The sequence below is a fragment of the Triticum urartu genome, chromosome 3A (assembly GCF_056163025.1).
Source record: "Triticum urartu cultivar PI428250 chromosome 3A, HENAU_Tu73, whole genome shotgun sequence".
In the NCBI taxonomy this organism is placed as follows: Eukaryota; Viridiplantae; Streptophyta; class Magnoliopsida; order Poales; family Poaceae; genus Triticum; species Triticum urartu.
Window position 1 is genome coordinate 670,734,094 of NC_141875.1, and position 22,148 is coordinate 670,756,241.

General features: G+C 53.5%; 3 protein-coding genes and 1 pseudogene across 3 annotated transcripts; 2 read left to right on the forward strand and 2 right to left on the reverse strand.

Moving 5' to 3' along the window:
* The first annotated feature begins 6,645 nt into the window (after window positions 1–6,645).
* Window positions 6,646–9,443, forward strand: LOC125545903 (Photosystem II reaction center PsbP family protein). Its single transcript, XM_048709961.2, has 3 exons — window positions 6,646–7,296; window positions 8,519–8,741; window positions 8,971–9,443. Exons 1-3 carry the CDS (start codon window positions 6,975–6,977, stop codon window positions 9,287–9,289), a joined length of 864 nt encoding a protein of 287 aa, XP_048565918.1. The 5' UTR covers window positions 6,646–6,974; the 3' UTR covers window positions 9,290–9,443.
* On the reverse strand, window positions 9,413–10,679 carry LOC125545901 (putative esterase PIR7A). Its single transcript, XM_048709960.2, has 2 exons — window positions 10,070–10,679; window positions 9,413–9,991 (listed from the first exon to the last, which is right to left on the reverse strand). Exons 1-2 carry the CDS (start codon window positions 10,454–10,456, stop codon window positions 9,563–9,565), a joined length of 816 nt encoding a protein of 271 aa, XP_048565917.2. The 5' UTR covers window positions 10,457–10,679; the 3' UTR covers window positions 9,413–9,562.
* Window positions 10,585–11,697, reverse strand: LOC125545900 (putative esterase PIR7A). Its single transcript, XM_048709959.2, has 2 exons — window positions 11,238–11,697; window positions 10,585–11,131 (listed from the first exon to the last, which is right to left on the reverse strand). Exons 1-2 carry the CDS (start codon window positions 11,664–11,666, stop codon window positions 10,721–10,723), a joined length of 840 nt encoding a protein of 279 aa, XP_048565916.2. The 5' UTR covers window positions 11,667–11,697; the 3' UTR covers window positions 10,585–10,720.
* Window positions 11,698–20,279: 8,582 nt separating this feature from the next.
* On the forward strand, window positions 20,280–22,082 carry LOC147981355 (F-box/FBD/LRR-repeat protein At4g26340-like; annotated as a pseudogene).
* Window positions 22,083–22,148: the final 66 nt, after the last annotated feature.

Here is a 22,148-nt window from a genome sequence, read left to right on the forward strand (position 1 = left end):
GATTGATGAGAAAAACAAATTTGCCATGGCAAAAACATTCAGTATAATCTATTTCAGCTCATGTGAATTGCCATAAGATCATATAAAAAAATTGCCATCATGTGGACTAGTCATATACACGAATTCTGCTATTCGAGCCAATGGACCAGTGGCTCACCGGCAAGAACGGGCATGGCCACGACCTCCTCCATGGGGTGGCCAGATGTGACGCCGGTGACAGGATCCAAGGTGAGGACGAACGTCACCGTAGAATGCACGCGGAGGAAGGGAATCGACGGATGCGAGGCTCCTCCAGCGTGGATCCCGCGGCAACTCCTCTTCACCGTCGCCGCTGCCGCCATTCCTCTCCCTGCAGCTCCTTCCCCGTTGCGCACGGGCACTCCCCTGCGGCAGCTCCTCCCCCGCTGCGCACGTGCACTCCCCTGCGGCAGCTCCTCTTCACCGTCGCCGTCGCTGCCATTCCTCTCCCTGCAGCGGTTCCTCCCCGCCACGGCTCCTCCATCGTGGCTCCTCCTAGCCGCAGCCCAATCCCGCTGCGGCTCCTCCATCGCGCAGCGAGCGCGCCCTTCCTCCTCCGCTGCGCCTTCCATCGCCGTCGGCCGGATCCACCTCCTATTCGCCACCGCTTAGGGCCTCCGCCCGCCACCACTCGGGACCTCCGGTCGCCGTCGCCCAAGGCCTCCGTCCGCCTCTGCTCGGGGCCCACGCCCGCCACCGCCAGGGGCCTCCGCCCGCCTCCGCTCGGGGCCTCCGCCCGCCACCGCCAGGGGCCACCGCCCCGCCTTCGCTCGGGCCTGCCGTCCACCGCCGCCTGGGCCATATTGTGTGTGGTGTGCGGGTAGGTGGGGAAGAAGGTGAGGCGGAGTGGGGAAAGAAGAACGGGAGTGAGGACGTGCGGCATAGTTTGTCCAGGTCCGGACGTGCGGCACAGTTTGTCCAGGCCCGGACAAGGCTGTGGGATGACGTGGAACGTAAAGTGCTTCAAGAATCGTGCAAAATGATCCAACGACAGATGACACGTGTGGGCGGGATGCTACACCCCACACGTGTGGGCGTTAACTTTTCCGTTATTCTATCCTTTATCTATTTGATCTATCTATCTATTTATTTATCATTATATACTAAAAGCAAACTACAGGGTCTCATAGAGGTATCACATTAAGTCACACCACCCCAATTAACCTAATCGTTGAATCTTAAATTTGTGGCTAGACTTTCATGCAGAACTATTAGTCATCTAACCATGTCAATGTAATCACGTTCATGATTTATATTGATCTACTGTATATACTAAAAGCAAAATACAAAGTATCATTGAGGTACCAAGTTAAGCCACATCATCCAAATTAAGTTAACCATTGGATCTAAAATCTGTGGTTAGATTTCAATGCAAGTTTATTAGTCATCTAACCGTATCGGTGCAAACATGTTCACCATTTGTATTGAGAAGGTTATATTCATATACGAATGTGGTCGACAGGGTGTGGAAACGGATTACCCATAAGACATATCTATTTTGTATAATACAAATCTAAATATATTGTAAAAGAAAAATACAGGGTCTGATAGAGGTACCACTTAAGCCACAACATTCAAATTATCTTAATTGTTGGATCTAAAATATACAGAAAGCGAATACGGTACCAAAGAGGTACCACATTAAGCCACATCATCCAAATAATCTAATCATTGGATTCAAAATTTGTGGTTAGATTTTAACACAAGATTAGTAGTCAACTAACCGTGTCTATATACCAGTTTTCACAATTTATATTGAGAAGGATACATTTCATATACAAATGTGGCCGACCAGACATGGAACCTGATTACGTTTTTGCGCAAAAGGATCCAGATCTATTATAAAAGTTCATAAGAGTACAAAGCACCCCAAACATAATCAAAATTTCATTGAGAACCCTACACCACCAAACGACCACTACCTCCATCAGTATGAGCCACCGACGCACCGTTGTCGCCGCTCCACTATTGAAGCCGGCTTGACCTTATCGATGATAATCGGAAAGTCTTCGTGCGGATGCCCCTAAGGATCAAAGCCCGATAGCCGCAATCGTTGCCATTGACCCCTCTTGACATATCTTCCTAGAACAATAGTTGCGTTCTGAAAAAAAGAAAGAAAAGGAAACTACATATCTTAGCTAGCTAGAACATAGTGCCGTCGATAAAGATGTGTCGGGATATGAACTGATCAATACATGTATGTAGCCAAGTATGCTGATATACGCATATGTGTGGCCAAATATACAACTCTATTAAAGGGAACAATTTTGCTAAAGCTCATCTAGATGTGCTCTAAATATTGCAAATCTAAGTCATATGTCATTGATTTTATACTACGATTCATGCAATCATTTTTTTTATCTTTTCCATTTTTCTTTTTAATTTGATTGATTCACTTAGATGTGCAATAATTAGGGCACATCTAGATGTGCCCTAAACACGTCCAGAACACACCTCGGAACCACATATCAAATTTATATTTTAGACATAAGAATGTACTAGCCATGCCACGCGTGGCGGCACACTGCCTTCTGAAACATTATGTGCGAAATTATGTTTGCGGTGATGTTAAACTAAAGATCGATTTTGCAAGCTGACCTTTTTTTTTGCAAGGGGATTTTGTAAACTGATCGAATGGCCCATCTTTCTCTTCTTCCTTTGCTCACTTTTGTTTATCATTTTCTCTTTTATCTCCCTCGCTTCTTTTTACCTCCCGCCTTTAAGTATCATCTCCTATACCATCCTCGCCTTCGTCGATGTCACCACCTCGGCACATCCTATTCGGCCACTGCCTGCACTGGATCAAGCGTTCGTCCTAAGCTCCCTTGGCTCCGATGAACCGCTTAACCCCGGCGCCTAATCACATCAACCTTGATCCTGACCGCTCCAGTGTGGTTTCCTCCCCACACCAACGGTTGCTACATGTCATGCATCAAGGGCTCCACCTCGTTGTTCACCACCGACCAGGAGGTCGAACTGGATTGCACTCTAAAAAGTAGGCTACCATGTTTTAACAAATGTGAAAGAGGTTGGGGTGATGTGTAAACATGAAAAGCGACACCCTTTCGTCTATTCATGAAACATCATGTTAGTACAAAAAATATAGGAAGTAACAGAAATTGCACCAAAGTCCATAGAGCATGTAAAGACGATTACAACCATTTTGGAGCAAGATGAAGGCGCACCTTTATCACCGCCCCTACCCTCACCAGAGGCGGACAAACCTTTTTACAGTAGAATTATATTCAAAATAAAAGAACATGCAGCTCTCTTACATGGTTCAATTTTTTTTTGCTTGCTCAAGACAAGATATAGCCTTACCCAAAACATTATAAATTTGGGTAACATTTGTAGCCGGCGGACCGGCTCAACATTTGCGCCGGACGCATGCTAACCACGCGATTAAAGTCGATCACGCGTCCATGCGAGGCTGCTGCTTGTGTCCCCTGCTGACCCACGCGCGATGGGGCCCATGCGAACATAAGGCCAACTCCACCGCGCGACCCTAAACGGACGTTCGTTTTGGCCGGATTTTGTCCTTTTGGGGCGCCGATGGGTTCGCCCGTGTCCGCCTCTGTCCGTTGGGTCGTGCGTGGGCCCACCACGCGACCGCACCCCAAAACTTGTCTGTGTTGGACGTGTTTAAAAAAACATAAAAACTTAAACAAAATGACTTTAAAAGGTAAATCAACGCAGTTTAAAAAACTTAAAACTTAAGTTAGGGTCCATGGCCACAAAACGGCCCAGTTTCACGTCCAACTTGACATAATTAAATATAAAAAAGAAAAAAAACAGCCGCCGCCAGCGCGCTCGTGCCCGTGCCCGTCGATGCCGTCGCCGTCTTCAGTGGCCGTCGGCGTCGGCGTCGTCGCTGACGAGGTCCACGTAGGCCGGCGGCGTCCAGAGATGGGCCGACGGTGCGTGGTAGACGGGGGTGGGCTGGACGGCGGGAGGTGCCTGCACGGCCTCCTCCCGTGGCGACGCCTCCCGCTCCGGTGACCGCGGCGGAGTGGCACACCAATTGACGCCCAGGGCGGCGGCCATCTCTGGAGCAGTGCACGACCAGCCCCACCCCTGGCCCAGCAAGCCCAGATGGAACGCGGCCACTGGCTCCTCCTCCATCGCCTCCTCCCTCCTCTCCTCCACCATTTGCAGCTCGGGGAAGGCGACGTCGCCGGCGGCAGATAGTGCCATCGTCTCCTCCAAGCCGTCCCATTGGCGCTCGTCGTGGGTGTACATGGAGTCGTCCATGACACGCTGCACGAGCCAGGCCTCCTCCTCCGCTGTCATGTGAGGAGGTGGAGGTGGTGACGGAGACAGGGAAAGCGACGACGTGGGTGTGAGGCCGCGCACGCGCGTACGCCCGCGCACCTCTCGACGTGGTCGCCGCGGCCCCGACACCGTGCTGGCGAAGTATGAAGCGCGACGCGTGTCGTGCTCGTTCCGGAGCCACGTGTCCCAGAGGGAGGGATCCGGGGCGTACCTGGCGTCGTGGTACAGGTCGTCGAGGAGGAGGCGGCGGCGGCGCTCGATCTCGTCGCAGCGCGCGCGGCCGCTTGCCGGCACAGGCGGGATCGGGACCCGGTCGGCGCTGAGGTGCCAGCCGTTGGGGAGGTGGACGTCGCTCCACGGGACCGGCGTCCTCATCTCCCAGTACCTCCGGCACACGTCCACCGCGAGGTACTGCCGGTCGCACTCGCCGGCGGGCCTAGGGTTGATGGTGAAGGGGGCCAGCGCTGGGGCTCGACGGGAGGAGCGCGGCGGAGACGCGGGCTCCTCCTTCTTCACGGAGCCGCGGCGGCGCCCCGAGGAGGAGCCGACCTCACGGTCGTGCTTCCACTTGCGGTTCCAGAAGCCCATGGCGAGGTGGCCGGCCGGCGAGCTCGAGGACAATGGAGGGCTAGGGTTCGGGGCTGTCGGGTTTCGAGGAGGCCGCGGGATGACGTGGGCCAGTGTGGACGACGACCGGTCCATGCTTCCCACTTAAAGAAGGACGGCGACCTTCCGATGTGCGGATGACAGGTGGGGTCGTCCGCTCGTGCGCATTGATGTGGGCGGGTGGGAGGTAGGTGGCCGCCTGCCACGCGGCCCCGACGCGGACGAGGCGCGCGTCCGTTTGGTGTCCGTCGCGACCCAAACCTGGCGCAAGTTTGTGCTCGACATGGGTCGGCCCGGACACAAAACGGATAAGATGGATCCGGACCGTCGCGCGCTGGGCTGCATCGTTTGTCCCTTTTACCCCAAACGGACGGGGCCGGACAGGATGGGGTCGCGCGGTGGAGATGGCCTGAGTGACGGAAGGAAACAAATATCTTTGCCTTGCTCCTCCATCTTATCTCCTCGACCGCTCAGACCCTCTCTCTCTCTCTCTTCCCATTACTCGTCCGCCATGGTTGCCACCGATGAGCGCGGCGTGGCGCTCGCACCAACTTCCTCTCCCCATCTCGGCGTCGTTCATTCCCACGGTCGCTTTGCGTCACTCTCCGCCCCAACCTCCTCTCATGCCTTGGCACCGAGCCACAGCCATGGCGTCCTCTCCTCGCCCCTCCTCCACCCTCCTTCATGGCGGTTACGCGTGCGGGTGGTTGTGGACGAGGAAGGAGATGCGCGACGCCCCGACCAGTGGCTAGATGTTGGAACCATGTCGCAGGCGAGCTCCATATGGAGAGGGGCGCTGCTGGAGCGTCGATGACATCATGCAACCATGGGCGCGACATGGGATGCTGGAACCGTGACGCCCAAATGCTGGAACCAACATCCGTCCTTACTGCAATCAACATTTTTTTTGCTGGAACCGACTGCTCCAGAGCTGCAACGGCACGCCGCCGTTTGCTGGAACTGGCACTCCGGGGAGCTACAACCGGCTTTGCGAAGAGCTGGAACTAGCAGTGCGCGGTGCTACGATCGACAGAGGTGTAGCTGGGAGAGAGGTATTTTTGCTGGAACCATGTGTCAATTTTGCTGCATCCGGCAATATTTTTGCTGGAACCAGTGATGAGACCAACACGAACAGGGGAACTGCATTGTTGATTTTTGCTGCAACCGGTAACGTAGAGAGTTGCATCCGGCAATTTGTTTTGCTACTACTGTTGATGGACGAGAATGACGGGGGAGCTGCATCGACCTTTGTTTTGACGGCGTATGACGGGTGAGTTGCAACCGGCGAAGACGGCGAGCAAGATGCAGAGGCGTGTGGCATGCTGCGTTCCTTTTTTTTTCTCCCCGCAAGATGTGCAGAGGACGAGGGGGGGGGGGGGGCGGGGGGACAGAAGATTTGTGCGGGATCGCACGGTTGGTCACGCACATATCGGGCCGCTAGCAACAGACCGGCCGAAAGTTAGGCCGGCGCACCGGCGCCTATCGGTGCCCTTATATATTTAGGCAGGGGGGAGCAGTATAGTACGGTAGATTGACTAGTAGCACCACAGTTTTTTCTTCCGGGCAGAAACGAGCTTAGAAAAAGACTTTGGAGAGAGATGTAGTACGTACCCATCTGTCCGAAAGTTTGAGGAAAGGCCGGTCGGTGCGTCGTAAAAATCAGCCTTCGTCAAACGCGGAGCGCGACAAATGGAGGCGAAACTCATCCCGCACTTAACCACCGGCCCGTGCCCGCCCGCGTCCCGTGCGCGTGTCAGTCCAGTCCAACGCCACCCGGATCCGATCTCGTCGGATAGCTGCGTGTGCTGGACTCAGAACCCAGAAGCGCTCGCTCCATCGGCCGCCAGCCGGCCACGGAGTCCCATTCCCATTCCCACTCCCAGCGAAGCTCCGTCCGCCCGCCGGTGAAAACGTCTCGCCAGAATAAAACACGCGCACCAGCAGCAGTTCGGCAGCTCACCAGACAAACATTCTTCCTCCCCTCTCTCCGTCGCGTGGCTCCGGTCACCGCGCGCGCCGCGACAGACAAAGAAGGCCAAACCGACCGGAGGCCGCAATCCTTCCCGTTCCACTCGGCGATGGACACGGCGGCCGCGCCGAGGCGGCACCAGCAGCACCCGGCGCTGGGCGGTGGGCGGCGTAGGGGGCGGCGCGGGGGCGCGGCGCCGGTGCGGTGCTCCGGCTCGCCGGCGCAGGAGTTCGCGGCGCTGGCGTCGGTGTTCCGGCGGCGGCTGGTGGTGGGGGCGAGCACGGCGGCGGCCGCGGCCGTGGGGGCCAACTTCGGGGGCGTCACCAGCTTCCTCCTCGGCCTCTCCCCGGAGCTCGGCCGCTCGCTCCGGCTCGACGTGCTCTACCCCGTCGGCGGATTCACCCGCTGCCTCGACTCCGACAGCGGATTCGGTACCGACTTCCCCACCACCAGTAGCTTAGTTTTGCTTCTTCTGCTCGTTTATCAACAGGCAACAATCATTCATGTATTCATGCTCTGTGACTGAGTGCATTTCTGAATTAGAATGCGTGGTAGCATTGGCAACTCAAGATTTGTTCAGAATGAGATTAGCAATTACACACTTCACACCGAGACTTTCTCACCGCACGTTTACAATGCTTGACACTGATAGCATTAGCAACTCGAAGCACTTCTCAGAATAAAATTGGTAGGAGTAACCAGCCACGAAAGAGGAAAAAATAAATGTGTCGATTTGAGAAAAGCTGATTTGACTGGCATTCTGGCAAATTGGTGTTTGGTCCGGGTTGATGCTCCTGCCATCAGCCACCAAATAAAATTCAAGGTAACCCTGGTTGTGCATGTTGCTATCAAATTGCAACTTTATGCCCCCACCAAAAAAGCACAAAAACTAGTGATGCCAAGAAGGTGTGTTGTGTTCACATCCCACCCACAGAAAAATGAAGAAAAGCGTGTAAATTCGGAATTATTACATCGGCATATTCCATGCTCACTTGAAGAGAGAAAAAAAAGACAGATTAGATTAACCAGGCCTTTTTCTTCTGGTTGGTTCTGGAATTTGACATCGAAGGGCAGAGAGGCACCTTCAGTTTAGACATTTCCCTGCATTTTCTTCCAAAAATCGAACCCTGTCCTTTGTGCCACAAATTAGCCATCTCCTTGTTCTGGTTGGTTCTGGTCTTCTGGAATATGGCATTGAGGGGCAGAGGGGCACCTTCAGTTAGACATTTCCCTATTTTTTTTTTCTACTGAAAAATGATTTTGGTCCTTCGTGCCACAAGCATGAGTGGCTACAAAAAATGTGGTCCTTGCAGCTACAGCCCACTACATCCATCTGCTATATCATGCCTCCAATGGGATTGTATGGGTAGATTATGAGCTATCTGGCGCTGCATTTAGGGCCTGACACCTGTGCTCCATGTCATCTTGACCGATCGTCTATGCCATCTGGTTCTCAACAAGATAACAAGTTTTGGTGGTTTGTTCTGTCGAATGTTTTCCCTGGCTGAGAAGGATACCACAAGTGTGGATCCTTCATCTTCTTTTTTAGATGTGTCAATAACATTTATCATCTGCAATATCTTCTGTGAAGTAGTGTACATATGCCGATTTATGCCAGATTATTAACTTTAAAGTCTCTGAACTCCTCTGCAGAGTTCATCTATCCAGCAAACTGGGTTGGAGACCAGACAATACTATACAATCAAATTAAGAAAGCAGAGCTGCAGAGATCACTAGACCCTCCGCCGTTGACAAATGGGAGTTCTCCATCTCGACCTCGGAACGTCAGTGGACCGGTGGCGGCTTTTGGCCCTCCGGGATCCAACGGGGAGCTCAATGTCAGCGTCATTGTGTCGACCGTTCCACAAGACTTCTCGTAAGTATACATATATGTGATTTCGGTTTCTTATTGAAATGAGCATTAGCATTTCTATCTTAGCGAAGGAATCTTCCTGCTGCTTTAATAGTAAACTTGAGTTCATGTTTGAAACATGATCATAAAATTCCTGTCACATTAACGAGTTACTCTTCCACTGAAAATGAGTAGAGTGTACCGCTATTATGTCATAGTGTTCTCTAAAGTAGCATTGAAATTCTTGGAACAGGATCGAGTCTTTCGGCGGTCCTAAAGATGTTGGGGAAGTGGTGCTGAGAAGGATCGCAAGGACAAAACGGAACCCAGATATCAGTGCTACTCTCATTGATGCTGCATTGAGAGAAGACACCGTGAACAATGTGAAATACTACAAGCTGGAGTTCCGAGTCGAAAGCCCTTCCTTCCGACGGCACAATGTGGCGGTGTGCTGCGCGAGAGACGGCAAACTGTACACCTTGAATTGCCAGGCGCCGGAGTCGGCATGGAGATCGGTTAAGGAAGAGTTCTTTGCGATGGCGGATTCCTTCAGCCTAATGGTTGATGTTTGATCTTGTAGATACACACACAGTTTTGTATCCGTGATTCTTGGACCTTTTATCCACTAGCCTGTAACTTCCCTTGTGAATTTCACGGTTTCGTTTAGCTGAGAAGTAAAATGTAACATAAATAAATATTGAAGCGGAAGTGATAAATATTTCTGTATCATGGTGTTCTTTGTGACATCCATGTGTGAAGTTTGAACTCTGAACGAAACATCTCTGATTCCTCTGAAGGAATTATTCAGAATTTATCCGTAACTGAAGATGAACTTTGCTGCTGATTCAGATGTACTTGTCGGCTATCTCCACGAGGAGATCCGAGAGCTCCCTGGGCTTGGAGAACATGGGCATGTGATCGGCCCCCTGGAGCCCCCGTACCTCCGTGCCGGGGCTCCACGATGCCATCCGCCGCTGGAACTCCGGCGACCACGAGACGTCCTCCTCGGCGATGATGTACACGCGGCTCACCGCGCCGTACCTCTCCGCCGTGAGGACCTCCTCGTTCATCGTGGCGTCGTCCACGAACTGCCGCGACGGCCTGACCAGCATCGTCGCCAGCGTCAGGTCCTCCGGCGGGCTGAGCTGATACAGCCGCTGCGCCATGTACTCCGGCCCCAGCAGGAACGTCTTGCAAGCGCGCTCCGGGTCGTCGCCGCCGGTGGTCTCGATCACGCTGTCCATGAAGAAACCCGGGCCCCTTTCTTGCGCAAACTATAAAATCGAGTGTGTTAGGATCATGGAGGCAGGTGGCGTAGGGGTGTGGATCGAGTGGGCGCGCGCGGCGCTCACCTGTTCGGAGACGAACTTGAGGGGCTTCCCGGCGGCCGGCATGGCGGCGGAGGCGAAGACGGCGACGGCGACCCTGTCCGGGTGCGCCTGCATGGCCAGCGCGAGGTTCTGGCCGCCGTAGCTGTGGCCCACCAACACCGCCTTCTCCCCGGGCGGCAGCGCCGCCAGAGAGTCCAGCAGCGGCCGGCTGTACTCCTCGAACGAGCCCACCTCCTCCCCGCGCCCCGGCCTGGCGCCGCACGCGGCCATGTCGAGCGCGTCGACGCGGTGGCCGGCGGACCGCAGGGCCATGGCCACCCTGTACCAGCTCCACGCGCCGTGGCAGACGCCGTGCACGAGCACGAACCGGTGGCCCCGCGGCCGCTCCTCGCCGACCGCGCTCTCCATCCGGGCCAACGAACTCTCTCTCGCTGGTACAAATCCCCTGGACTGGATCGCGACACAAGGAGGACAAGTGCGGTGGTAGTCCACGCCACATGATCACGTCCATTTCTCCACTTTTGTACGAGTGGTGGTTGTGCTGTACGAAAAGTATTTTTGATTGTGACATGGCTTTGGAATAATGTACTGCTAGTCCATTTCTACACTTCTTTAGCTGTCGCCGGCGAACGGCAAACGGCAGCCAGTACCGGCGATGAGCTGATGGCTAGCTCAGATGTACTTGTCGGCGATCTCCATGAGTACCGCGGCGAGCTGGTGGGGCGTGGAGAGCATGGGCATGTGGTCGGCACCCTCGACGGCCGCCACCTCCACGCCGGGGCAACGCGAGGCCATCCGGCGCTGCGACTCCGCCGCCCACGTCGCGTCCTCCTCGGTGACCACGCACGCGCGCCTCACCGCGCCGTACCTGTCGGCGGTCAGGACGCTCTCCGTCATCGCCGCGTCGCCGAGGAACCACCGCGCCGGCCTCACCAGCGCCGTCGCCAGCGCCAGGTCCTCGGCCGGGCTTCGCTGGTACAGCCGCCGCGACAGGCGCTCGGGGCCCAGGAGAAACGTTTCCGCCGCGCCGATCACCGCGGGCACGCTGTCCGTGGCGGCGTCCGTCGCGGTTTCCTCCATGATCTGGAACGAAATGGCAGAGAAGATTCAAAAGATTGTCATCGATCGTATCGATGGATCTAACCAATCGAGTGGAAGATCACGTCAGTACTAGAAGTTCAGTCGGTACCTGCGAGAGTAGATGTGACATGGGGCAGCCGGCGGCCGGCATGGCCGCGGCGACGAAGACGGCGACGGCCACCTTGTCCGGGTGCGCCTCCATGGCCAGCGCGAGGCTGTAGCCGCCGTAGCTGTGGCCGACGAGGACCACCTTCTCACCCGGCGGCACCGCGGCCACGGCGTCGGTCAGGGGCCGGCTGTACTCGGCGAACGAGCGCACCTCGTCGACGCGCACCGGGCTGGCGCCGCACGCAGCCAGGTCGGGCGCCGTGACGCGGTGGCCGGCGGTGCGCAGGACGGTGGCCACCCTGTACCAGCACCACGCGCCGTGGCAGAGGCCGTGGACCAGCACGAAGTGGCGCACCGGTTTCTTCATGACGGTCTCCATCTGTGGAACTCCACTTGTGCATAGAACGGTAAGATATACGTCGTGCAACATGTTTTTTCTTTCAAAAAATGATCGACATATAGTATTAAAAAGTTCACCGGAAGTACAAAGCATATCAAACATAATATAATTACATGGAGATTGCAAGATCACCGAACGACCACTATCGCTGCCGACGCGCAGCTATCGCCGCTCCCTTACTGGAGCCGGCTTGATCATTGACACATAAGCGGAGCAGATGTGGCTTGGACAAAAATGAATGTTTTCGGAAAATAGGGACAAAACAACCGAATGAGGCACAACTAGGAACATTAGATTTAGTATCCCTTTTTTCTACCATAACTATTGACATATGAGAGAGCTCCAATTCTAGGGAGCTTACTATCTCAACTAGAGAGTAACGTGCTTTTTTTTTTTGAGAAAAGGCATGCGTCCGACTTTATAAATAAAGCCATAAAGCATGTAGCAACCACAAATACAGATATGTATCACACACACCCAAGCCCCAACGACGGGCGAGACGACAGAGAAGAAAGTCAAGTACATGGCTCCCTCGCCAGTACACGGCACGCAGGCCGGAAGAGAAAGATCCCACTAAAACTAAAGCAACCGGCCCAAAAAAAGCAATTAAGCATCCTGCTCTTGTCTGCATAACTGAGACGCCGTCGTCCAGATTTTGTAGATCAGCATAGAGAGCGCCTCTTAGTCGTCGACCTTAGCCAATGATTTCCACTGCTGCAGGAAAGCACACGATTTAAATAAGCAGTCAACGGGTTTAGCCGGAAACACATGCTCGATAGTAAATTTGTTCCTAGTCGTCCACAAGGACCAGCATAAAGCTTCCAAGCCCACCCAAAAGATGCGCCTGGAGACGCCGGAAAGGTTGTATGCCGAGTTACGCAACTCGGCAAAGGAGGCAGGGCCCAAGAAACACGGAGCCAATCCCGCACGCAACTCCAAATGAGCTTAGCCAGGTGTCAATGGAAAAAAATATGTTCCGTGTCTTCCACATCACCGCAAAGGGCACAGAACTGGGAGCCTGGTCCATTTCTTTTACGAATTTGATCAGCCGAGGGCAACCAGCCTCGGAAGTCTTGCCACAGGAAGATTTTAATCTTAGGGGGAATACGGTCCTTCCAAATCTGGGAGAAACGATTAGTAGGCGTGCCACCAACAAGCTTAGAGTAAAGAGATTTAACAGAAAAACGTCCAGAGGTAGACAGCGGCCAGAGCACCGAATCCCTGACCGTCGAGAGCGTAGGGAAGAGGGCAGTAAGACGTTGCCAATCTTCGAACTCTATAGGCGACAGGGAGCGGCGGAAGGCCAGGTTCCACCCCTGGGAAGCTAACTTCGTAATAGAAATATTTGGATCAGAGCAGTAAGAGAAAAGGTTAGGGAAGGTCACCGAGACAGGTGAGTCTCCACACCACCAGTCTAGCCAAAACCTAATCGAGGAGCCGCCCCCAACAACAAACTTAACGAAAGATTGAAAAACATGTCTACCTTTGACCAAAGACTTCCAAAACTAAGAACCACCACGCGGCAGAGCAAACATCGGGCTAGAGGACGGGAAATATTTAGCCTTAAGAATCGACATCCAAAGGGGTTGATTCTCAGAACTCATAATCTTCCACCACCATTTAATCATCAGGCATTGGTTCATGATGGAAGTATTAAGAATCCCTAACCTCCCAAGGTTTTTGGGCCTACACATCAACTTCCATTTAACAAAGCGGTATTTGCGACGATTGTCCGCCGCATTCCAGTAAAACGCCCCACGGTGTTTATCAAAACCAGCATGAATCCCAGCCGACAAGAGATAGAAGCCCATCAGGAACATGGGGAGGGAGGAAAGACAAGCATTAATTAGAGCCACTTTACCCGCATTCGTGTTATATCTACCCTGCCAGGGAAGGACCCCGTTGCCCACCTTTGTGACCACCGGGGCAAAATCTTTGGCATGAAGCATGTCCGGGGAAATTGGCAGGCCCAAGTATTTGAACAGAAAGGAGCCCAGCTTACAATTGAGAAGGTGTGACACTCGCACAGCTTCCGACTCGTCCACACCAGTAACAACCACTTCACTTTTGACAAAGTTAATCTTAAGCCCCGACATCGCCTCGGAACATAATAGAAGAAACTTGAGGTGAGCAAGGCAGGCATCATTCAGCTCAACCATAATAATAGTGTCGTCTGCGTATTGGAGGTGGGTCAGACCATGGGGAATAAGGTTAGAGCTAACCAGAGTAATGTGCCCGCAAGTAGCTGCCCTAGAGAGCAAGCGAGATAAGGCATCCGCAACGAAGTTGAACAAAATGGGCGAGGCAGGGTCTCCTTGCCACAGGCCCCTACCGTTGGCAAAGAACTTGCTAACCTAACCGTTAACATTGATGGCAGTGTGGCCTCCCGAGACCAACTGCATAATTCTATGGACAAGGGGCCCCTCAAACCCTTTAGCCAATAAAACTCTACGTAAAAAAGGCCAACTCACCAAATCATAGGACTTCTCAAAGTCTAGTTTAAGAATCACCGCTTTCGAATTACGAATCTTAAGGTCATGAACGATTTCATGCAGGCAAAGAAACCCGTCTAGAATGAAACGACCCTTAATGAAAGCCGACTGAAAAGGGCTGATGGTACGGTGGGCAATGGGGGAGAGGCGAGTGGCTAGCCCTTTGGCCGGAAACTTGGCGAAGTTATTAATAAGGGCAATCGGCCTAAATTGCGAGATCAAGTCCGCGCCCTTGACTTTAGGTATAAGGGTAATGACAGCGTAGTTAAGGCGAGAAATATCCACCGTACCCAACCAGAACCCTTGGATAATTTTACAAATGAGAACCCGCAACTGCGGCCAGAATTTTTTAAAGAAGGGGATAGAAAAACCATCTGGCCCAGAGGCAGCGTTCGGGTTAGCCGAGCTAATCACCTGCCAAATCTCCTCGTCAGATAAAGGGACCATCAGGCCCAAATTTCCGGAGAAATCCTAGAGCCCTCATCCCAGAAACCAGAACAGATGTCAAGCCCGGGGTCCGACTTAGAGCCGAGGAGATTGGAATAGAAGCCAACAATATGATTCATAATGAGGGACTGGTCCGTGATTCTGACACCGTCAATCAACAGAGTGTCAATGAAGCATCTGCGGCGTCTGCCATTAGCGGTTGCAAAGAAATACGCCGTCATAGCATCCCCCTTCAAGGTCCAATTAAGGGCACCTCGTTGGCGCCAGTAAATTTCTGACTGTTGGTGTAGCAACATCAAAGCGTCTTCCAGGGAGTAACGAGTAGCCCACTGAGAGGCGGAGAGACCAGACGTGTCAGCAGAGTGATCAAGATCCCGGAGTTGAGATTCAAGGGAGTCTTTGTCTCTACGAAGCTCAGCCGCCCTATTCCGAGACCACCCCCTTAAGAATTTACGAAGCTCATAAGACAGTTTGTGCCACTCATCCATGGGACCAAAGGAGCGAAGAGGAGAAGAAAGAAGATTAGAGATCTTTGAAACCATCATCTCACAGAAACCCTCCACAACAAGCCAAGAAGCATCAAACTGGAAACGGGAGGGAGAAACGAGGGAAAGGATACCCGCATCCAGGACCAGAGGAACATGATCAGAGCCAACCGTAGGCCTGGCCTTAAGCAGCGCACGGGGAAATAGCGAGTCCCACCGATCAGACACAAACACCCTATCCAGCACCGACCGGACAGGAAAGGATTGATGGTTAGACCAAGTTAACCGCGCCCCCACCCTAGGGAGCTCACGAAGCGCGCAATTACTAATGAAATCATTAAAAGCATTGGTGAGAGGCCAAGAGAAATTCGGACTGTTCTTGTCGGCCAGAGAGCGTAACAAATTGAAATCACCCCCAATTAAAAGAGGAATATTGCTGGCTTCAATCTTAATCGAAAGTTCATCCAAAAAAAGAGGTGCAAGCGAGTGATCCACGGGGCCGTAAACCACCATAAATTCCCACAAAGTGTTCAGCTGACGATGATCCACACAGCTAGCCCAAAAAATGCCATGATCAAAAGCAATGAAGTCAAACACATGCCGCTTGGACCCAATCAAGATGCCCCCAGAATGACCCGAAGCAGGGAGAAAGTGGCAGTCAAACCTATCCATCCCAGCTAGCGCAGAAAGTTCAGAAGGGGAAAAGGATTCCTTAAACGTTTCGACCAACCCTAAAATGTCAATATGTTCACCACAGACCAAGTCATGAATTTGGTCTCGGCGCCCCCCTAGCACCGAAACCATGAAATATTCCAGAAGAGAGCTCTCATTTGAAGGAAAGGTTTTTAATGCGAAGACTCGATCTGCATGGGGCCACACAAGGCTTAGAGCGCTTGGAGCGACCGATCTTAACATGGGCAGGGGGGCAGACGACTAGCCACAACCATTTGTCGCATCAACCACCCCGGACTGGCCCTGAACCCTAGCAGGGCCAGCAACACTCGCGGCCTCCAAGGCCCTAGCAATAGCAGCCTGGGCTGCCTCATAGTAACATGCATTTTACCGTGGAGTTTAACTTGTGAAAATAATTATATGTTTTCTCCGAACACAGATTCATATTCTGCGTCATGATTGATACTATATTTTATCATGCCGTGATTCATACTCTATTTTTACCGCGCCGTGATTCATATTCCGTGAATAACGCAGAGATGGTTGAGCAAACACGGAAAACCACGGGATTTGGGCCAATCATGTAGGACGATCCTATTTGTTTTGCGGAGGTTCTTTTTGGTTTCTGTCAATTATATTTTTCTCTTCTTCTATCACCTTTTTTATTTTTATTTTCTTTTAATGTTTGATTTGAATTTGTTTATTTTTTAAAAAAAATATTGAATATTTTTAAAATTTATGAATACCTTTTCCAATTTGAGAATATAATTTAAATTCATAAACATTTTTTTGCGGAAATGATCGAGCAAACGCGGAAACCCGCAGGCACGATTGGCCGGTCATGTACGATGATCCTTCTGGTCTTGGGAAGTTGCATTCAGTTTATTTCTTTTCCTTTTTCTCTACTATGTTCTTTCCTTTTTTTTCTCCATATGTTTTTTATTTTCATTTTTGTATTTACTTATTATTTTTTATTTTTTATTTTCATGTCTCCATTTTATAATTCATGAACATTTTTAAATTTATCAATACTTCCTTAAATTTATGAACATACTATAAATTATTGATTTTTTTCTAATTTGTGAAATTTTAAAATTCGTTGGTATTTTCCATTTTTTTGAAATTTAAAAATTGCAAGGATTTTTAATCTGCAAATATATTTTTACCATATCAAAAATTCATAATTTTCTTTTAAAAGTCATATTTTTAATTTGAATATATATTCATTCTCATGAACATTTTTGAATTTGTGATGTTAAATAAAATGATGAAAATTCTGACAAAACGATGAGAATTCTGACATCAGTTGTATAACATTTCAGACTTTTTTCTTTATGAACTTGAATTAAATCCAACATCAATTTAAAGAAACTGAACAAAAAGCTTGAAGATAGCTCAAATTAGCTGAAATATTTTAACTGAAATGCAAAATTACCCTTTAAAATGTTGTATTGGAATTGTTAGAAGAGAAAAGATATAGCCGGCTCAAACTAGCTGAAATAGTTTAACTGAAATGCAAAATTACCCACTTAAAATATTGTATTCGAACTGTTAGAAGCGAAAGCTATAGCCGGCTCAAACACACACAATTGGGGAAATAGTTACATAAAAAAAATCCCATTTTTATTAGTAGTAGAGTCACCTGACCATGGGCAACACCACAAAGCTCGACGCTCCGCGCTTCCTCCGGATGGACGATGAATCAGCAATCCATCTCTCAACTTTGCCGGTGATGTGCTCGCCGGGCTTCCCGTTTCCGCCGTCGATAAACATCTCTTGAAGAACCATGGCGTTCTCGGCGAAGAATTTGATCAGCCTGACGCCAAGACAGTCCGCCTCTCCCTCCATCCGGAACTGCAAGCCCACTCTCGTCAACGAGCTCCGTAAGCACTCGAACGAGCGTTGGCTCAAGCCAGGGAGCTCCGAAACCTCGTCGTAGTTAGCGCCGTCGTCGTCTCCTCCGGGCGAAACCGCCGCGGGGTTCGGCGAGACACGGCAGCGGTTGCGAAGGTGGAGGCACTTGTCCCCATCGGCTCGGAACTTGCTTTCCAGGAAGAGGTCTTGGTCGTGCAGATAGTTTGGGTAGTGGTGCTCCGCGGTGAGGTTGATCCGGACGTCACGGAGCGCGGGGCAGCAGCGGAGCAGGTTGCCGATGGCCACCGCCGCCGTCTTGCCTTTCGGCCGGTGCACCCCGTGCAGCTCGAGGCGCTCGAGGACGGAGAAGGCGGGCAGGAGCTCGGCCCGCCTCGCCGAGCTGAGCACGGCCATGTCCTCGAGGGGGTTTATGCTTAGCTTCAGCTCCTTGGCGCCGGTGAAGTTGCCAAGGAATCGCCACAAGGGCTCGAGGTCGCGCGAGCCGATTTTGTTGCCAAGGAATCGCCACAAGGGCTCGAGGTCGCGCGAGCCGATTTTGTTGCCACGGCCATGGCCGAGACTCATCATGTTGAAGTTGAACCTGTCGCCGCGTAGAATTTTATTCCCCCGTTCATCGCGTCCGCGCGGGACAAAATGCAGGTCGGCATGCGCCTAGTCCGGCGGCCGCGGGCTCAGCGAGAATGGCCGGAGGAGCCCCTTGTACCTGAAGCGCCGCAGCCTCGGCGCGTCGATCTCCACGGGGACGGCGGCGGCGGCGGCCTTCTCGGCTTCGATGTACTTATAGTAGGGGCCGTCTTTCTGCGCCCAGTTGCACCTCTCCAGGACGAGCACGGTGGCCGCCGGGAAGCGGAGCAGGGCTTTTTGAGGTGGCCGGCATCGGTCGTCATGCTGGGCGAAGACGACGGACTCCAGGCAGACGTCGGCGAGCGCCGGCGCGGCGTCGATGAGGCTCTGGAGGGTGTCGAGCCGCGTGGTGCAATGGCGCATCCGTAGCGACGAGAGCCGCGGGAACACGACGGGAGCGGCCGGCGGCGGCGGGACGAGTTCGCAGCAGTTGGCGAGGTCCAGCAGGCGGAGGTTCTCTGACGGCAGGGTGCCGAGGCTGAGCACGAAGACGCCCACCAGACCGCCAAAGGAGAGAGCGACGTCGACCTCGCCCTCCTGGCGGTCGTGGATGCGGCCGCGGCTGCCGTCGTATTCGACGTCGACGAGGCGGAGCTCCTGCACGCGGCGCGCCGCCGGGTGGGAGAGCAGGCTGGCGAGCACGTAGCCGTCCCGCGCGGGCGACCCACTGTACCTGTCAGGGTCCAGGTCCAGGAACGTCCAGATCGAGTCGAGGTAGCTGTACTCGAGGCGCAGGGCGAGCCTGGTGACGGGGACGTCGGCGGCGTCGAGCGCCGCCACGGCCGCGGACACGAAGGCGTCGCGGCGGGAGAAGAAGAGGGCCTTGGCGGCTTCTTTGCGCTCGTCTCGCCCGTACCGGGAGACTCGTAGCCCTCGACGAACGTCTCGAGGTTCACGGCGCCGGAGGAGTGGCAGAGCGGCGAGCGCCATCGCCGCGAGAGCGCGGCCTGCTTGGCTGGGACGAAGCGGAGAACACGCAGGAGGAGCTCGTCGGGGAGATCAGATAGGCGGTCGACGCCACCGGCCATCGTGCGGCAAGAGCGATGGACGCGGTTGCGATCTCAAGGCCGATGGGATCGGGACTTCGATTAGTAGTGTATACAATGAGCCCTCTGTTTTATTTTAGAACGGAACGGTGGACTTGTAGTCAGTTCCGAGACTGACTGGAGGACGTCCAGAACTGAGGGTGATATTTTTTATTTTTTATTTTGAAGGATCTAAATCATTAGGATTTCTTTCCTGTAATGTGGACTTTTTTTCCTCCGAAAAGGATCAATAAATATTCAAAACTACATCGAGGTCTATGGAACGATCATTGCCGCCGTTAGAACGAGCCGCTGACGCGCCGCTCCAATACGGGGGCTGGCATGGCCTTGTTGATAACAGTCGAGAAGTCTTTGTGCACATGAATCTAAGAACCATCGCACCGGAGCCGTAGTCGTTGTTGTTGTATCCTTGAATCGATCTAAAGAATCTGACACCAAATTTTGTCGTTGCTTACGCATGATGAGAATCCCTATTCTCGCAGCCCCGAGGAGGTGGCAGAAATCTATCATGGAGCTCCATCTAATCCATCCCGATGAACGAACTTGAAGATGATCGGAGCCTTAAAAACAAATTCGAAGAAGAAGCGCTGCGCCGCTGCCGTCCGTTTGAGCAGCGCCCCTGCAAGGACTAAAACTTTATCTATTTACTAGTCAGAGTCGAGGCATCAGAAATTCCCTCACCGCCACCGACCCTAGGGCTGCATGTGGAGGGAGGCGAGTCCACGAACTAGCCGACGAAAATCAAGGGGAGAAAGGCTTTCGCTAGTTTCTTTACGAGAGGGGAAAGAAAAGCAACGTTCCTAAGTTGTAGACTGTTTGATTCAACGGATTAGAGTCATCAGAAAAAGTTCTTAATATTGTTTTGCACTAAAATTTTCATCCACTTTTTTTGTATGAAATTCAAATTTTCATCCACTTTAACATCTTTGTTTTGCACTAGAAAAGCTGAGTGATCGCAAAAGAAGAAGAGAAAAAGGAATCTCAGAAAAAAACCACAAAAGCTGAGAGACACGAGAACGTTTCGTGACCGTAATGAGTTTAGAAGGAGAGAACGCAGGTTATTTCTCAACACGACCAGACCACAGATGCACTTTCGCATCCCGGACGCATCTCGCAGATCGGCGCCGCGCGCGATGGGTCACGTCGCCGACCGCCTGAGCAACCTCCGCGACGGCATGATCGGCCACATCCTCTCCTTCCTCGACGCCAAGGAGGCCGGCCGCGCCGCGGCGCTCTGGTCGCGCTGGCGCGACGTCTTGGGCAGCGTCCGCACCGTCTCCCTGGAGCAGCCGGAGCGGCCCTACTTCATCTACGACCGCGGCAGCATGTACGACCGCGGCGTGGCGCGGCGCCTCATCGCCGCCGTCAATGCCGCCCTCTTTTCGCGCGACCGGCGCTCGTACCCCGCCGCCGCCGCGGTGCCCCTGCGCGCGCTCCGCGTGTCCCTGGAAGGGTACGAGTACGACCCCGACCACAAGTCCAGGATGGACCTGTGCCTCTCCTACGCCCTGAGGCATGCCGCCCCCGAGTTTGACCTCGACCTCCGCTTCGGCCGCGACTCCGCCTGCGGCCGCTACAACCGCTTGGACGCCGGCGATGCCGATGACGATGTCGCCGCCTATAGCCCAGTCGAGGTTCGAGCCGTCGCTGTGAATCCGCCGAGGAAGTCTCCCGATTCCGACGACGACCCCCACAGGGCGCCCCCCGAAGACGAAGAGGAGGACGATGTCTCGTCCAGCGACGACGACGACGAGACGGTTGCTCGACCGTGGAATCGGCCGTCCCTGGAGTACACCGTACTGAGTGGGCTCTTCTCGTGCGCCACGCTGCGATCCCTCCGCCTCGGCTACTGCAGGCTCTCCCCGCCGGTGGCCATCAGGCTGCCGTCGCTCGAGGCGCTCCACCTCACCCACGTCCCCGACGAGGAGGAGCATCTGCAGAGGCTCATCTCCGCCTGCCCGCGGCTCGCGGACCTGACGCTCGAGGCCTGCGGCACGGTGACCGCACTCTCCCTCCTGGACAACGCGCGACTCCGTAGGCTGGCCCTCCGGTGCTGCCACAAGCTGGGCAGGCTCGCCGTCGACGCACCAGAGCTCCATTCCCTGGAGTACCGTGGCGCTGTCCCGGACAACTCATTCCTCGCCGTGCGTGGCAGCCGCGGCTTCCCGGCCGTCACATCGTGCAAGATCGACATCCTCGAGGACGAGGAGGGCACGTCGGAGGAGGAGGTCGCCAATCTTGGCTCGTTCCTGCAACATTTCGCCTCGACCACGAGACACCTCCACCTACGCTCCGCTCGCATGGGCTGCTGCTTCGTGAAACTCCTGGCGTTCCCTTGCCTCCGCCACCTCGAGCTGAACGGAAGTGTGCCGCGCAGCGATGACCCCGTCGCCGTCGCCGCGTGGATGAGCAGCTAGCGTTCTTATGCAGGCCCCGAACCTGGAGCTCCTGTCACTTTTCTTCGAAGCAGCGGCTCGCGTCGACGGCCACTTCGTCGATGCTGGGCACAACAAGGGGGAGCTCCTTGACGCGCACCATCTGCACTACTCCCGGTACGACAGCCTCGACTACGCGCCGGCGGTGGTCCCGCCGTGCCTCGGGAGCCGGGTGAGGAAGGTGGAGTTGCTGCAGTACCAGGGCGGCAGAGCGCAGAGGACGCTGGCCAGGTTCTTGCTCCGCAACGCGCCGGTTCTTGAGCAGCTCTACTGCGGACTCGCGGATGGGCCGGAGTGGGTTCAGAGGGAATTGATGCGCGAGATGGAGGGCTGGGTGGTGAATGCGACGGCAAGCAAGGAGTTCCATTGATGGATTTGCAATTGCAAACACCTTCTGATGGATTCGTGATAATTTAATTAGCAGACTACAATGAAT

Coding starts and splice junctions, on each gene's coding strand:
- LOC125545903 (XM_048709961.2), top strand. CDS start 6,975: ATGGACACGGCGGCCGCGCCGAGGCGGCACCAGCAGCACCCGGCGCTG. Junction 7,297..8,518: donor CGACTCCGACAGCGGATTCG/GTACCGACTTCC, acceptor ACTCCTCTGCAG/AGTTCATCTATCCAGCAAAC. Junction 8,742..8,970: donor ACCGTTCCACAAGACTTCTC/GTAAGTATACAT, acceptor TTCTTGGAACAG/GATCGAGTCTTTCGGCGGTC.
- LOC125545901 (XM_048709960.2), bottom strand. CDS start 10,456: ATGGAGAGCGCGGTCGGCGAGGAGCGGCCGCGGGGCCACCGGTTCGTG. Junction 9,992..10,069: donor TCAAGTTCGTCTCCGAACAG/GTGAGCGCCGCG, acceptor TCGATTTTATAG/TTTGCGCAAGAAAGGGGCCC.
- LOC125545900 (XM_048709959.2), bottom strand. CDS start 11,666: ATGTTGCACGACGTATATCTTACCGTTCTATGCACAAGTGGAGTTCCA. Junction 11,132..11,237: donor TGTCACATCTACTCTCGCAG/GTACCGACTGAA, acceptor ATTTCGTTCCAG/ATCATGGAGGAAACCGCGAC.